This window comes from Tyto alba, unplaced genomic scaffold (genome assembly GCF_018691265.1).
Source record: "Tyto alba isolate M040663 unplaced genomic scaffold, T.alba_DEE_v4.0 Super-Scaffold_9, whole genome shotgun sequence".
Taxonomy (NCBI): domain Eukaryota; kingdom Metazoa; phylum Chordata; class Aves; order Strigiformes; family Tytonidae; genus Tyto; species Tyto alba.
The window spans coordinates 14,895,868-14,913,697 of NW_024881330.1; the positions used below are offsets into that span (position 1 = coordinate 14,895,868).

General features: G+C 40.3%; 1 protein-coding gene across 1 annotated transcript; it reads left to right on the plus strand.

Moving 5' to 3' along the window:
- The first annotated feature begins 1,522 nt into the window (after window positions 1-1,522).
- Window positions 1,523-17,287, plus strand: DSCC1 (DNA replication and sister chromatid cohesion 1). The gene is made up of 9 exons (XM_042786249.1): window positions 1,523-1,849; window positions 3,774-3,942; window positions 6,788-6,922; window positions 10,338-10,428; window positions 11,704-11,842; window positions 12,825-12,877; window positions 14,067-14,224; window positions 14,787-14,935; window positions 15,999-17,287. Exons 1-9 carry the CDS (start codon window positions 1,680-1,682, stop codon window positions 16,105-16,107), a joined length of 1,173 nt encoding a protein of 390 aa, XP_042642183.1. The 5' UTR covers window positions 1,523-1,679; the 3' UTR covers window positions 16,108-17,287.
- The last annotated feature ends 543 nt before the right edge of the window (window positions 17,288-17,830 follow it).

Here is a 17,830-nt window from a genome sequence, read left to right on the forward strand (position 1 = left end):
TAATTAAGCTGCTATTTAAATAGCAACTGTGTGAGCATTTACTTGGTAGTACAGTGATTTTCTGGTTTGCCTTAGAGGTGTGCAGGAACAGATTTACGTTAAAGCAAAATGTAACAGTCTCCAGTAAGGCTGTACATGTATCAGTTTGCACCTACACATAGTAGAATGTAGCCAGAGTGCCTCACGTTTCCTGTCTCCACAGTGACTGTATTTCCACTTTCCAATACCTGAAATAAAACACTCAAGTATGATAAATCACTGAATCTTTGAGCAAGCCACTGCACATGTGATAGAGATAACTGCCTCATTACTTCAGTCAAAGTTTTGTCCAAGGCCAGTTGCCTCGCTGGCACCACTCAGGCAAAAGACTTTCTGATGGCAGAAGATGCCTGACTCAGTCACATATAACAGCAGTTGCTCTCTGCTGGGCTGGGTACTCCATCCCTCCAGCTCCTGCTTCTGGTTCCAACACAAACATGGTATGACCTCTTTGTCTGGGTCATTTGGTGCAGGCTTATATCAAGCACAGAGGGACTCTGCAAGCAGATATACACAACTCAGGAGCCCAGAGTAATTATTTGTTGGCTAATGTACACAGCAGACAGCTACTAACACACTATTAGGCTGAGCATTAATATGCTCTGCAGTAAGACCTCAGTGAGCTTTTGGGGAATCAGTCGCCCTGGGCAAGGCAGGGAAGAGGCATCCTGTGCTGCTCCTCAGAGGACTGACTCCCAGTGGTGCCGAGCCACTGTCTTCCGAGCCTCCGCTTTCATTTTTTTTCTTATGGTTTAAGGATGTCAACAGACTGCCTCTTGAATCTCTGAGATGCAGACATTTTCTGTTGCAATAAATGGTTGCCTGTGGTTTTTACTTGCTTCTGTCATGGCTTTAGCTCAAGCATTTCCTCACAGATTCCTCAAGCAGACAGAGCCCAGGTCAGGGCACAGCGTGAAGCCCAGCTGAGCCCTTTAGTCAGCGAGAGACGAACCCTTCCGTGGGGCTGTGCACTCCCTTTCCTAAGGGATCATGCAGCGACGGGAGCCATCAGACACTTGCTCTCAGACTGCCCCCAAAGCTGTTGTGACAGGAGCAGGGGCACCAGTGGGTGCCCACCTGCAGCTGCCTGACGCAGTCTTCCCGATCACAGCCAGGCCCCATCATGGCAGCTTGGGTGGTTGGCCTTCCTCTCTCCCCCCTTGCTCTCACGCTCTGTGTCAAGGAAATCCCTGGAGGGTGCTGCCTCAATGGGAGCTGGGCAGGGGCTCTCATATTGGGCCTATTTTTGTTGTATTTTGTAGATACATTTTATTTAGGGCATTTTGTGGATTTTTATCGCATTCTATTGGCACACAGATTTTACTGCAGCTCAGCTTAGCTCCCAGTGCAGCCGGACAGAAACTGGGAGGATCAGACCCGGTGGCGGGGCCTCATCCCCGCGGGCTGGGGCGGGAACTGGTGAGCGCTCCCCCCTCCTTCGGCTTAACCGCGACGCGTTGCCGCCCGCCCCGCCGGTCGCGGCCGAGCGCATCGCAGCCAACCAGAATATCAACCCAGCCTTGCGCGCGCCAACGGGCGCCCGGCCTTCACCGCCTCCCGCCCCGCCCTTCGCCGCCGCCGCTGCCGGCGGCCGCCTCGGTAAGGCGGGATTTTCGGCGCGGGCCGGGCCGGCGGTTGCCATGCGGAGCCGGGCGGAGGTGGACGTGACGCTGCAGACGGCCAAACTGAACCCGGCGGAACTGCTGCCGGCCGCGCACTGCCTCAGCTTCGGGCCGCAGGCCGGCGCCGGCGAGTGCTACCTGCTGCAGCTGGAGCCGGGCCTCTGCGCTGAGCTGGAGGCGGGACGCATGTACGGTGCGGGGTAGGGCGCCCCCTGCAGGGCAGGGGGTGTCGGCGTCCTGAGGCGGGGCGCGGGCTGGGCGGCGGCGGCGGCGGCACCCCCCGCTTCCCTCGCCATTTTGGGGCCCGGTGGCCAGGGTGGCGACCGGAGGCTGAGAGAGACCTGGGTCAGGCCCGCCCCGCGACGGGAGGATGGAGTTTTCTACCCTCCCAGCTCGCCCACGGCGTGCGTGGGGGAGCAGGAGCAGCAGTGCGGGATGTTGCTGGGGCAGGGCTGCGCTACCCCACCTTTCACATTCGGTAGTTGACGTGGCCCTTCGACGTGGCTTTCTCCAGGCTTTCGTCGGTCTGGCATGAAAATGTCACTGACCCTTAAACCTGGCTCAGTTAAGTTGGGAACTAAAAGCTAGCACCACCTAAAATAATCTGGGCAAAACAAACATAACCGGCACTTTATAATGGGTATTTATAACACATTTAGATTATTTCGGCGAAACAACTTGTGCGTGCTTAAAAAAAAAAAAAAAAAAAAAGATGGTATAGGTGATAGTTCACGCATTGTTACAGTGTGAACCAGTGATAAGGACTGAAAACAACCTCAGTTCCTGTTCCCAGACAATTCAATCTGATCAGAGGGGCAACTTTGTTACTGGAGTTTCCCACTTCTGTATGCTGTTGTATTGGTGATTGTTCTCTCCCTCTCTCCCCCCCCCCTTTTTTTTTTTTGGCATATAGAATACTTGCTTCTCACAAGGCTTCTAGCCAAAAGTGAGGAGAGTTTCTTGCTGGGCATATAAAGATACTTTAGGAAAGGAGATTATGTCTTTAAAAGAATCCATCTGGCTTCTGAGATTTTCTTACTGGAACACTTGAGGTTGGGTGGATGGCTGGGTGTCTACATGTTAGACAAGCAGGACAGTGAAGGACGTGCACTGTTTCATAGGCATTTGGTAGGATGGTTACACAATACCTGACTCTGGACCAAGAACAGATTCTAGAGAAGTTTTTGATATTGTTTTAGAATTTCTTCCCTTGCTGCAATGCCAGTGACATTAATATGATAACTGTGTTTAAAATTATACAATATTAGAATTTCTTTTAAAGAAAATAGTCCTCGGAGATGTATGTTACTAAGCCTGTTCATAGTCAATGCAGTATTGATAAGGTGTCATTGGTTAGAGGCCTGAGTCATGCTGAGGAGCGCTTGGGGCACAGCTGAGCTTTGTTCACGCATGCAAGCTTTTGGAAGAAAGATGATGAGTATGATGAAATTGGACATATTTAATTTAGTGTAGCCCCCATTGTTGTTCTGCTTCAGTATTATCACGTCCTCACTAAGAATCTCTTAATCAAGTATGTGAGCTGAAGAGGAGGGTTTATATTGATTCGTTGTACTGAAATGCTCTAGAAGATGGTTTTCTTTCCTGCTTGGAACTACTTGCAAGAAAAAATGTAGGTTTTTGAGAGAAATTATCTGAAGGACACTGCACAGTAGACACAATTTCTGTTTGCTTGCTTCACAATGGGCCAGTTTCAGTCTTCATTAAAGAACAGTTCTAATTGTAATCTCATTTCTAAGATGAGTGAACTGCTTCAGGCTTTAAGCATCACTTCGTCAGTGGTTTGGAGGGTTTTGCACGAAAAGGCAGGTGAGGAGATACGGCTATGATCTGCATAAAACCTTGAATACTTGTCTTTCAAATTGGGAAAACTCTAAAAGGTGAAGAAAAACCAGTGTTAAGATATTTTAGGTTAATTGACAATTGCATCTTTATATTTTGGTGTACTGTGACTGTTGCTACCAAATAGAACCAGAGTTCATACCTTCTTTACCAATGTGTAAATGTGAAAAAATAGCAGACAGGTTTAATAGGTGTTCATCCTGAAATAGAGGTAAAAATATGTCTTTATTTTTGTGCTATTTTTTTTTCCAGCCTAGTAATCCGTGGTGAAAAGGATGAACAAGCCGTGTTGTGCAGCAAAGATAAAACTTACGACATGAAAATAGCAGATACCTCGAATATGCTGCTCTTTATTCCTGGTTGCAAAACTCCAGAACAGCTGAATGCAGATCAAGCATCTTGTAATATCATTCATACACAGGTATGTCTTTCTGGGTTTTTGTGTGTTTGTTTTAATTCTCTACTTCCTTATTCTCTATAATTCCTTGGATTTTAGCCGAGATGTGTATGTGGAACCCAGCTGGGATTCAGTTGCCTAAACATAGGCTTCTAATGCCATTTTAGATGCCTTAGGGTATTGGTCTAGCTTTGAGCTGCCACTGCAGAAGGACATGAGTCTCCTGTAGGTTCTTTGTATATTGAACAGCCCCAGGGGCATCTCATTTATAAATACGCTTTATACACAGGGGGCATGCTATACTTTAGGGTGTTCAAAATGGCTGTAGGGCCTTTCTTTAGGCAACTGAACTTTATCCATAATGTATGATAATTATTGTTTCTAAGCAGTTAAAAATTTGGTTTATTTTCAGTGAATAGTAATTGTAGTAGGCATTAAAAGCTTTCAAAGAAAATCTGATTTCTCGGTGTTAGCAGCTGTTTTTAAAATAAGCTGTTTGCAAATTGATTCGTAGGACTGCTTTGCACAAAAGGCAGGTTATACCACGTCATGCCCAAATAGTATTTTTTAAATACTGAAACATATTCAAAGGTGCCTCTCTTTTTCAACTAGCATCTGGAAAGATTTGTTGGAGTGAATGATTTTAGAGTTCTCAGCTTAAAGAATTCATTGTTATCTGCTCTTCTGAAGCATAGTTAATAAAATTCTACTACGAATAGGCAAATATTATTACCAGGTCATTATTTGCTGTAATGGATATAATGACATCATTGAGGAGTAATCCTGCTTGTCCTTAGATGAACATAATAATCAAACCAGCATTTCTTCTATGAAGTCAGTAGTTCAGCTAATAGAAAAAGTTAATTCAAACTGAAGTAGATGAATGAGAGAGTAATATTCTTTTGTACTCTTTCTTTGCTGTGATTAATGATCTCACTAGTCCTCTTGTCCCTTGAGCATGGGACTCTTAATCCCAGATTCACGGGTTCCAGCCCCACGTTGGGCGACCCACTAACCAATCCCCAGCCCGTTGCCGGCCAGTGACCCCGAGATACCAAGATCCCGCAATCGCAATCCCAGAAGCGAGAGAGCTCCTTCCCAACCACCCCTCCTTTATATAGCGAGCATGACGTTCCATGATATGGAATATTTCACTGGCCAATTTGGGTCTGGTGCTCTGTCCGTGCTCCCTCCCTGCTCCCTGTGCCCTTGTGCATGGGCAGAACATGAGGAGTTGGAGAGTCCTTGAAGTCTCGGCAGCAGCTGAAAACATCAGTGTGCTATCAGCATTCTTCTCATACCAAACCCAAAGCTAAATCCAAAACAGCACTCATCTAGTCCCTGAAAAGGAATATTAACCCATGACACCTCTAAAGTCACATGTCAAGATAATATAAATGTGATTTGCTTAGGAATTATTTTTAGAGTTTTATTTCTAAGAGCTTTCTTAATGTTTTCAAAAACGTTCCATGGTGTATTGACACTGCAAATTGTGAAACAGAGCAAAAGATACTATGTTTACTCAGAATTTTGGGGCTTCAGTGCCCTTCTGCAGTCTGTGCTGCTCTTTGTACCGCTTGCAAGGCTAATATTCACAGCCAAAGCATCTGCTGTTTCATTCACCTCACAAAGACCAGCTCCAGCTATGAGCTTTGAATTATAAATTAGATTTATTTATTTTATTTTCTATACAGAGTACCTTCCTGTTCATCAGCAAATTGCTCAGAAAAGAACTTGGCAGGGAAAAAAATCTAACACTTTGGTAAATGCTAATTGGCATGGAGGGGAAAAAAAAAAGCTTAGAAGTTTATCAGGAAATTAGTATTTACCTGAATTTTGTGCTAAACAAGCTATGGAATAGTTAGATTAAAAATTGAGAGCTTTCTCTGCATTAGAATTTGGATAGGACTTCTACATATAGGTGGTTTGCTTATAGTTGATTTAAATGGAACATTATATTAAAGTTTTGTTTTGTTTTTTTTTTTTTAATGGCTGACCTTAAAAAAAAAAAAAAGTAATCTGGTAAAGCATTTCGGGCATTGTAAAGTACTATCTGGAGGCTTTTTTACAAGGGGCTAGTGGTTGGGTTAGGAGTCACAAACCTGGAGCCTGTTCTGCTTCTGCCATTCTGTACATGCTTCTCTTGGTTTGGTAAACATGTAATAAAAAAAACAGTGCTGAAAGGCCTCCACTACTCTTGTTGCCTTCAAAGAATCTTCTAGGAAGTCTAAGCTGTACCCCTTGAAACACCTCAGTATTACTCTGAAGGTAAAGTTTTATTAGATTAGTGATGTTGAGTCAACTGCACCTGAGCTTCCTGTTGCACACTTGCAATCTGTGTTGAATGAGAGTAAGGAACAGAGATGTCTTGTTAGTTGTGTGCAAGTGCAGCATACTGTCTTGTTAATGTCTGTTTTACTTGAGCTTAGTGATATGATGATTCATTAAGGTGTAAAAAGACCATGAAGTAGATCCCAAGCATGGGAATAAGTTGGGAAGATAGAAACGGGATAATACAGGAGGAAGTTTATGGCAGTAATATCATTTAGTATTAAGAAGAAGATAAATGCTGACAAGGACTGTGCAGGAATATATCCCATGATGATATTCTATCACTTGCACATAGAGACAATTTGTTCCCTTTGTCATATCCACTGTGAAGATACTTTTATCAACCAACAGTGGATTTTTATTCTTTACTGCCTGCAGTAAACTTTTTTATTGAAAATATTACAATGATTGTTTGATCTTTAAAGTAATTACCCTATTAATTACTGGATTAATGGTTTTTGCTGAGAATTTTTTGTAAAATTCTTCGAATCCAAATGGTAGATTAAAGTGTTTTAAGAGTAATTTTTTTTTCTTGTAGATTGCTGGTTTCTCCAATAACTATTGGGAATTAAGGAGATGTCGACCAAAACTGAAGAAACTGAGGAAGCTGTTAATGGAAGATCCATATGAAGGGCCAGACAGTCAGAAAGATCAGACTTTGACATTTTTAAAGGTAAATCAGCTATATAAATTACTTTAATGCAATTACTAATGGGGAAATTACAGTGAAGATACATTCTTAACTAGAAAAATATCTTTGCTCCCATGTTTCACAGTACACTTAAAAAATTAACTCAAAGCAGCACTATTCTAAACAAGTTGGTAATTATTAGCACTTCCACTGAGTAGCAGGCAAGCAACCTTTTTTTTAGTAAAAAGAGGAAAAGGCTAGACACTGAAAGAGACTGGGGACTTCCCTTTTTATGTGGGGAGTTCCTTGAAGACAGTCTTCACAACCTTTTGTGAATTCCTTGAGAGTTATAGGACTAAGGTGTAATGTAGCCTTCCCTCCTTTAGGGCTGTCATGTATGACATGTAATGTATGAGCTAAGTATAAGGTGACAGGACACCCTCCTACAAGTCACTTGCCAATCAGTAATTTATGACAAGGAGAAGCAGGGAGTTACAGAGAATGATGAGGATGTGTTGTTGTTTGAGCCTAGTCAGCAGCGAAACACCCCGCAGTCGCTCACCCACCCTCCCCCCACTTGGGAACAGGGAGGGAATCAGAGGAGCAAAGGGAGACTCGCGGGTTGAGATAAAAACAGTTGAATAACAGTAACAGAATAATACGCTGACAGCAGTATCAACAGGTAATGTACAATACAGCTGCTCACCACCCACCGACCAACACCCACCTGCTCCCGGCCAGTGATCCCAAACACCAAGGCCCCACAGCCACACTCCCAGAAGTAGCAGCCCTTCCCAGCCCTCTCCTGCCTTTATATGGTGAGCACAATGTCACGTGACATGGACTATCAGCCAATCGGGGCCCAGCCCTCCAGCTGTGCTCCCCCCGCCCCCGCACACAGGTGAGGGCACTGGGCCCTGGGCAACCCCTGGGGTGTCAGGGGGCTGCAGCTCCTCCCGCTGCCAGACCAATGGGAACTCTAGTCCAGCCCCAACCAGGACAGGATGATATAAGGCAGAGAGTAAGACTGACATGACAAGAAGAGAAAACAAATAAAATCCTGTCCTGCTGCCTTTTTATGTTTTCAGGAAATCCAATTTAGGTCTAAATAGTAATGGAGAGACTGGGTAGCATATAATCTCAGATAAAAGGCTTGTAAAAATCTTGGAGTTTTGTTACTTTGATTGGTTTTCCTTTAGACTTTATAAATCAGAAATGGTTGCTTGAAAGTATTTTTCACTGAGGCTTCGGTGAAGGTGATACTAACAAACCATGTGTTTGCTAGCATATACATAGATGTTCCTTTTCTCCCTTGAAGAGAAATGCTGCCTCACTCTGGATGATTAACAGTCTAATTTCTGATAAGTTTCAGAATCTTTCCCCCCAGCATTGCCTTTTCCACCTTTCATTTTTTGCACCTACTCTGGTATAGGCATAGAGGGACATAGCAGCGAAATAAGGGATGTCAGGAAGAAAAAGGCTTAAGTTGTCCAGAAGTTACAAGCACTGACAAAGGCTAGCAACACAAAAAGATGTTATATGGAGTAGTATTTACTGCTAATATTAAATGTATTTTATAAAAACATGTCAGTGTCTCCCCAAACATTACTGCCTGGTTTGAGGACTGATCTTCTCTGTTTTGAAGGAGAATATTTCATTTATCAGCTTACTAGAGAACAACTAGGCATGTCTGATAAATGTAGATGAGCCTTAGGTATGCCACTGGTGGAACTTTAATCTGAAATCTGCCTTTCCTGTGGGATTAATTCTCACTGGAATTCCAAACAACACGGGTGTAGTAAAAGTTCTTGTTGTGTTGTTGCTTACACTTAATATTGGGTGCTGGCAACAAATAAGTCATCTTTCATCTGTTTGAAAACAAATTACTATGGTTTGGTGGCTTATTGTAAACTTCCAGTGGTATTCAGTTGTTTGTACTGTATCATACACAGAGAACTAAAGGAAAGGAACCATAAGGAACTATAGCACTATAAGGAATTACTGTGAGGAAGCCTGATGAATAGTGATGTGATTTAGAAAGCTATAGGAAAATTTAGAAACAGGCTAGTACACAGCTTGTTCAGGATGTACTAAATTAAAATCCCAAGTTTTGCAATGAGATGTCAAGCCATATTCAAATGACCAAATGTGTCTGAGTTAATGTATTTAATATGTTTCTTATCCTTATCTGGAAATTGCTAGCACGGACATGGTGCAAATCAGCCCATGCCATTTTATGTTTGCAAGGGTGATGCAGCTGATTTAAGAAATCACTGCTCTTAGCTATGATGCTTTTAAGTGTTGGAGTGCTAGCCAGGCCTCAGAGGGGGAACAAATGCCAAGGACTCTTGTACAGGGTCATACCTGAATGGCAGTATCCAACTCAAAAGCACACTTGCATAATGATCTGGGGATATATTTGCTCTAAATTGCCAATAGTGTTTTTTAAAGTACTGTATAATATAGCCATCCCTTGCTGAAGTACTGATGGAAATGCCTGATGATGCTTCAGCATACTAATAGGAATGGCATAGCGGGAAGAGGAGAATTTTCTGTATTTATTGAATGTTTTTTTTAACATGAAGATGTTCCAAACTTAGTGTTGTTCCATTTGTGTTCCCACAGTCTAATAGATCTCAAATACTTAATCCAATTTTTTTCTTTTTTAATTGGAAATATTCTTATGATATAATCAACAAAGCTTTAACATTAGAGTTGATAAAAAAGGCTGTAAGGTGAATAAGAGAATGGATGAAGCCCAGTTTCCTATGGATTTAAGTCTGGTATTCCTTCCCTTTATATCACTCCTTATGATACCTTCTGTTCCTCCTATGTCTCCTAAATCTTTACCACAGTATCCACAGCACCCTCCCATCCCACCAAGTAACTATTCTGCAAGGAGCTGTATATACTGTGGTTGGGTCTGTGCTACACATCTGTGAATTAGTTAGCAGAAACCAAAACAAAACACACAGCTGTTGAGGTCACGCTGGAGGGGGCTTCCTTTCAGTGAAGGTACTAAGCTGGAATTCTGACTTCTATCCAAAAGTGATAAGTGTTTTTTGTTTGGCTTTTTTTTTTTTTTAATCTTGCAGATTAAAATACATGCTTTAGGAAAGACAGAACACATTCACTTTTCATTCTTGCTGTGGTACTTTACTTACAATACCTACTTGTGGTAGTTTGACATCCTGGGAATACAGGTATATTACTTATGTGTGGCACAAAGACTTCCCTGTAGTTAAGCTGTTTTTTTATATTGAAAAACTCTTTGAGAAAATACTGTAAATTACAGGAAAAGTTCTAGAAAGTGTGATTAGAAAATTCAGAGTTTGGGGAGAAAATAAATCAATCTCTTAAGTTTTTCATTATATTTTATAATGCATTTAGTATGCTTGCTGAAGCGAAGGAGGAGTAAAGATAACCTATTTTATTTCATTTTTTCCCCTTTTTGCAGTATACAACAGAAGATTTGTTAAGTCTGATTCAAGCAAGTGAAGAAGAAATACTGCACCAATTGCAGGTTATAGATGCCTGCAAAATTGAAGGTATTAATCTCTAAAGAATATTATTGCCCTGCTTGTTTTTTTTTTTCCCCAAATATCCATGTCTTCTTTTTCTAAGGCCCATTCTACATACTTGTCTTCCAAGGTGCAAGTTACTTCAAAGTACTAAGATCTGCTTCATTATTTCCTATATCCTCTGCTGCTTTGAAGCTGGTCAAAAGGATAAAACCGAGCAGGCATTGACCAGTCTGGCTCTTCCCAGGGTAATTCCTTATTTGCTTCTACAAACACTGGCATCAGAGTATCGCATCCATAGCATAAATATTTTTTGACTGGTTACCCTCTTCACAGATGAGTGGGTACTGCTTTCTGCAGCTCTAGAGGCAAAAATAGCTGATCCTTAGATAACCCCAGCCCTTTCACAGTCTTTGTTCCTCCCAAACTGGGTTTATCTCAGAAGTCTCCCTGCCATGTAAGGCAAGGCTGGAACAAGTGCCTTACCTTAGGATGGGTCCTACTCATCCTGTACTTGGCCAAACCCTCACCTGGACACCAGATGACAGCAAGTCCTAGAATAATATATGGCGAACTGAGCTCTGGGGTTTATTAGGTCCAAACTCCCACTTTAGAACAGGGCCAACTTGGAGCTGGCTGCTCAGGGCCTTGGCTGGTCCAGTTCTGAGCATTTCCAAGGATGGAGGTTGCACGAAAAGGGGAAAAAAAATTCTCCTGATACCCAGCTGGGATTTCTCTTGTTGCAACTTGTGCTTGTTGCCTCCTGTCCCATCACTGAGCACCACTGCGAAGAGTTCGGCTCCGTCTTCTCTATACGGTCCCATGAGGTAGGTGAGGACAATCTCACAGGTGACTTTCCACGTCATTTACAGCTGCACATCACCATTGTACCAGGGCTGTGCTTTGTCACATCTGGATTTCTGTGGCTGAACCTGAACTGTCACTTTGCAGGGCCAGTGCAGCCAGTTCTGTTCTTGAATTTCTGTGTCTGAATTAATTACTAGTTTTTCCAGGTCTGATTCATTTTGGGATGGGATTTGTTGTGTCTTTGTATATGTGATAGTTAATCTACATAAAAAGTTATGAATAATTGTGATGATTTAATTTCTTTCTCCTTGACATTTGCTCTTACTATTCTGTTCTTTTTCTCAGTTTTAATTCTGAAAAGGACAGAATGCTGTTGCTGTACTTTGTAAAAGTGCAACCTAAATGTCCAGACACCTGTGATGTATCTTCGGGGGAATAGAATTAAGCTGTTGATGTTTTCCTTCTAATGCTGTTTTGTGGTTTTCTGTTTGGTAGGATATTGGAGAATTCTAGAATTTGACTATGAGATGAAACTCTTGAATCACGTGACTCAGCTAATAGACTCAGAGTCCTGGCCTTTAAGTAAGGTTCCTTTACGTACCTGCCTTGAGGAACTTGGATCCCTAGAGCCCATGTAAGCAATTACTTTTAGTACTTAAAATTGTCTACAATAATTATTGACTATTACTAATTGCAATCATTATTAATTATTTATTAGCATTATAGTTTTATAACTCTAGATTCCAGTTACCATGGTGTTAATGATTTTTTTTGTTTTGGTTCTAAAATATACAAGGGCATTAGTAGTTTAGACAGGTTAGTAAACTGATTTTAGTGTCTACTGGTAATATTTCCATTGATTCAATAGTAGAAACATTGCTGCTGTTTCATAAATGCTGGAAGTAGCATTTACTTAAGCCAGAAATTGCTGACCATCTTGAAATACTTGTTCTGAAGCTAGCCAAAAATGTTTGGTTTACCTTTTGCATAATGTCTGAGGTGGTGGTATATTTTTCTGGTGTAATACTGAATTCAGATCTTAAAAGTTGATTGTATTGTACTGTCATTTGGAGTCATTAAATATTTTAAGATTACCATTCAAGCAGTCTGAAGTTTACAATAGGTAGCGTTTTCCATTTATTTGGCTTTTGGCTCAAAAAGAAATCTTGCTTTAGTATTAGTGTCTGCAGTTTGGTTGTAATTTTATGCCAGGGGTCTAGAAAAATGCCTGCTATTCAGTAAGGGATAATTAACTGCCAAATTTGTGGCTTGCATCACTTCTCATTGGAAAGAAGTGACATTGCAAGAGTCTTTTCCTTATTCTCCTTAAACCTTTTAGTCTTTGCTAGTTATAACTAGAAAGTGGAAGAGACTTTTGGAGATGACATGCTGAATAAATTCCCTATGACTTTTTTGTCCCCTTTTGTCCTGTTTTAACTTACTTCTAAGTTTTTATCAATTTGTTCATTTCAGCCATGAAGACTTGTCCCATCCTCCATTTTCCTTGATTTTTTACTTTACCCGTTCCTTCATCTTCTTGGTAACTGTTTCTGTAATGTCCTAATGAACAGTTTTAAACCTTAATTTCTTTTTTTTTTTTTTTTTTTTTTTTTCAGAGAGATGATAGAACATATTCTTTTAAGCTATGGAAGGAAATACACTGATGATGGTAAGTTTGGGAAATCATGCATATTTAAATTTTGCATATTTGCATAAAGGAAATAGTTATTAATGAGTAAAGCAGTTTGTGAGGATGACCCAAACAAATGAATTTAGTACAATGCCAGTAAAAAGAGGGAGCAGTGAGCTGAAAATCAGTAAAATTATTATAGAAAGTTTCATAGGAAAAAGGACTATTAAACTGTACCAGACACTAGGGAAAAATCAGAAACTATCAGAGGTACCTGAAGTGATTTATTAGGTGCCTACAAGCCATAATTTTGTGATTAAAGACAGATCACTGGTAAAATTCAGATGGAATCTCTCTTTACATACCTTAGGAGGTCTCAGATGTGAATAGTCATAGCATGTAGATCTTCCTGAACTCAGCTTGCCTGAAGTAGACATTTGCTTTTGGTCCCTTGAACTGCACCACAAGATCCATCGATTGTATTGATTAAATCTCCATTGCCCATCTCACACATAGACAAAATATTTCAGTGCCCTAATCTCAATCTAAATTCTTCTGCAGTTACTTTCATCTCATCTTTGACTGAAGTAGCAGTTGCATGCAGCTGTAAAGGACATAGCAAAGTAGTTGGAGTGACACAGATTGTCGTCCTAGGATATTTAGTCAGGCTGCAAAAGCAACAAGTTTGAATTGCAGGAAGTCAAGATGACTGAAAAAGTGGAAGGAAGTGTTCATGCTTGATGTTGTTCAGAGAATTTTAGCCAAGTCAGTGTGAAAGAAAATAAATTCCCATTCTCTTTAGTCATCCTTATAGTATAAGATGATAAAGAAGTGTAAGTTTTGATTATTTGTTCAACCATAGACAGCAAACACTTTAATAAAAGCCACTGAGAAATGGGAATGAAAGCTGTAGGAGAAATACTGTTACTGTGAAAGGGGAAAAGACAGGAGGCAAATACATTTATTCATATGAATGAACAGGTTAGCTTGGACAGTGCTGCTCACACACATAATATTCTGCTTAATTTGTTCTTGAGGGTGAGAAGATACCATCATTTATCCAAAGTAATACCAAGTCAGGTTGCTCCATGAGGAAAAAAAAAAAAAAACAGAGGATACTTGGTTTGTAGAAGACTGCAGAAGAGAATGAAGATAGAAGGCTGTTCTGTGTTTTGTTTTTTTTTATCAGAAAGCAAGAACCCAAGATAACCTGTTCTTTGTTTCTCAGCAGGGGAGGTTTACTTTGAAATGCATGAAGATAAAATATGCAGAGCTATCGCACAAATGCTTTTGCAAAATGCAGTTAAATTCAATCTGTCAGAGTTTCAAGAAGTCTGGCAACAAAGTGTCCCTGAAGGAATGACAACGAGGCTTGATCAGCTTAAGGTAAAAACATAAAGAAATACAGATTCTTTCACGAGTAGGCTGTTAACTGACTTGTGTCATATGTAGATTTTATTGATTAATGGGGATTGATTGTGTTATTTCTGTCAGCTTTTGAGTTAAAGTACACTTTATGACATCCACTATGAGCATTGGTAGCCTGGAGTCGTGACAATTTGGGTTTCTGGAAGTCTGACATATTCCACTGAAGAAAAGTTGGAGCTGTACAGTTAATGCTTGTAAACATAACTAGAACAGAAGCAGAAACTGTTGTCAAGCAGGCTGTAGTGACAGCCAATAGAGTAGCAAGCACTATGAAAATCCTTCCACTCAGAGGAGACATGGATGTTAGGACTTAATGGATTTCCCTCTCCTTCCTTGTCGTGAAGGAAATGATAAACACTGCCTGTAAAACAGCATCTTTATAATACTTTTTCATTTTGCCTCTGATAGTGCAGCTTTAGAAGGCTTTGGAGGTGCAAAGGACAACTTGTATGGGTTGCAGCCAGAAAGAAGGAAGTTTCATTGTTTTGTTAATTAACATTTTCTCTCTGCTGATTTACAGGGCTTGGCTCTTGTGGATAGAACCTCAAGACCAGAGACCATCTTTCTGCTAAAAGTAGAAGACTTACCTGAAGACAACCAGGAAAGATTCAACAGTTTATTCAGCATACGGGAAAAGTGGACAGAAGTGGATATTACCCCCTATATACAGTAAGGATATATTTTATTAAAATACAATTAGTGTTGTTTTCATCCCTTTTTGCATAGCAGACTTCTTATCAGCTATGATTGCTTTTTTCCACTTTAAATTAATATGAATTTTGTATGAATAGAATCTCCACCCCTGGGAACTGTAATTTGTCGGATTTAAACTTGTGTAAAAAGCTGATCCTACTAAATTTAAATGAGTGATAACTCTGTCTTATTTGATTGAGGCAGACTTAACTCAAAAGATAAACCTCCTGATGTTTATAATCAGTCTCCACATTTATAACTCAAGAACTATAGAGTAATAGTCCTTCCTGTACTGTGTCCTTTGTTCTTCTGGTGGTTAACACTTACACCACAGTGCTATCTGGAAGGCCTTTCCAGGATACATGTGAGTAGATATAGATGGTAACGCAGAAGTAACTGTATCAAATATTTATGACAGGCTTGAAATTTACTGTAATATTATTAAGTAGTTCCAAGTTAACTGTTTTGCTAGATTGAAAGCCCTTTAGAGAACAGCAATAATAAAACCCATCCAACCCCCCTAAAAAAGCAAAATCCTTGTTTCTGAAGTAAATGATAGACTCATTTAGGCTGGGAAAGACCTTTAAGATCATTGAGTCCAACCATAAACCTAATGCTGCCAAGTCCACCACTAAACCATGTCCCTAAGCTCTACATCTACTCATCTCTTAAACACCTCTGGGGATGGTGACTCCAACACTTCCCTGGGCATCCTGTTCCAATGCTTGACAATCCTTTCAATGAAAAAATTTTTGCAAATATCCTATCTAAACCTCCCCTGCCATAACTTGAGGCTGTTTCTTCTTGTCCTATATAATAATGCATAAAATAATATAGTTTTGCCTTTTGCTTAAATGGCAAGCCAAATTCTAAACGTTAGGTAATTTAAAGCATTATGTGACAGTAAAAGTAGGTTGGTTGTTTTTTTTTCCCCCAATACCCTTATCCAGTTTATTGCTATATTTACAAATATTTCATGGATTCATTTTGTCTGAGAATGTCTCTAATGCCAATGTCATCTGCTTTATTTCCTCTATAGAGACTTATGTGCAGAGAAGCAGACAGTTGGTGCTCTTCTGACAAAATACGCTCGCTCCTCAATGCAGAATGGTGTTAAAGTTTACAATTCTAGAAGACCCATTTCATAACAAGTATTGTTTTAAGAACTAAGAATATTGAATGGAGTAATGGTGAATGTTGCTTCTTCCTTCCTCTGAGGGGAAGGAGCTGTCAACCAACACCATACAGTGTTCCTGAGTAAACAGCTAAGCTTCTTGAACGAGTTCTGCTTTCTGCTCAGCTAAGTAGACTATGAGGGCACTTGCCTCTTCTAAGAAACTATTGTGTCAGCAGCCCTTGCCCACCTTCCTTCTTTTTTCCTTTGTGTCTGTAGTTATGCCAGGAGTCCGGCTACTTCTTGAATACGCTTTAGCTGTCTGTCCATAAACTGAAGTCTGACACTAAAAATGAAAACGTCCTTGATAATAATTGTATTGATTTCAACAAATGGAATACTTGGTCTTTTGGTCATCAGCAAGCATTCTTAAAGATTTCGTTTCAGTGTTGACATTTTCATTACTGCAGATCTTGACAAGCTCATGAACAAATTCCTTGCTGAGACTATACACTAGTCTTAATTTTGGAAGGTGGTTCTTTTTGTGGTCATGTCTCTGAATAACATTGGCACAAGCTCTTGACACTTGAACACTGGTTAAGAATTGCCTTTTAAATATTACAAAAACACAAATTGCAACTGAGTGTGAAGATACTGGAGAATAGTTGGGCACTGTGTTATGAACTTCCTTTAAACTGCCATTAGAATGTAGCTGAGGTAAAATTAATGTTTTACAGAAGACCACCTTTGCTTTTTAAAGAGAGCTTGTAAAACTTAGTAATACGATTTTTTTAAAAAAAACCTTTATTATGGCAAGTAACTGCATATAGAAAATTTCTTGAAAACTTGGGGTGGAATATTCTGTGTAGAGCAATGAAACAGGATTTTTTTTATGGTACTGTCATAAAGTTGGAGTGCCTGAAATTTGAAATTTTGTACTCATTAAGAAGGATTGTTTGCATGTCAGTGAACCAGAGTTTAATATTAGACACTTTTCAGACTTATTTTTTTTAAGCATAACAATTGTTGGGATTTTCTTATACAAAAAGCATTTGCTGCATCAAACTCAGATGTAAGGTATGAAAAACCTCGGAACTCCTAGCACTCCAAATGTAGGGTGAGCAGGGAAAGAAACTATAAATCAAATGTAACTCTTAAGATGGATGTGTGCATCCATGAAATGTTGTTATAGATAAAAAGATGATTAAAAACTACTTCCTGAGCTCTGCTTATTCTTGCCCACTGATGAAAGATCAGTTTGCTGTGCTCCACATTTCTGAAGTTTACAAGTGTGGTGTTGGACCCAGTTGTGGAGAGACTCAGCTGGCTTACAGTAGCTCTCTGCTGGGAAGAATTGCCTTGTTCGCTGTGGTTTCAGCAGTTGTGGTCTTTTAATAGCACCAGAAAGTGCCCTCTCAGCTCATATGCACGTGAAAGCCTTGGAAGTAACTTCGATTGCATCACAGAATGTTCTGTAGTTAAAATACACAGGACAATTAATAGTCCTCATACAAGCAGTGTGTATTTACATTGGGTTTTGTTTGTGAAACAGGTTAAGAATTTAAGTATTGGATGAGCAGTGCTGTATCACAGTGCTGAGGTAGTGATTCAGGTTCATCTCAATCAATCTTTGCATGTGTAATCATTCTGCACATCCACAGTGCTGATGAGTTTGTCAGACATTGAAAAAGAGATGCTGCTTTCTAAATTTCAAGAACTGCTGCTGCTGAAAGGTCTAACTCCATTAACTGCTGTGA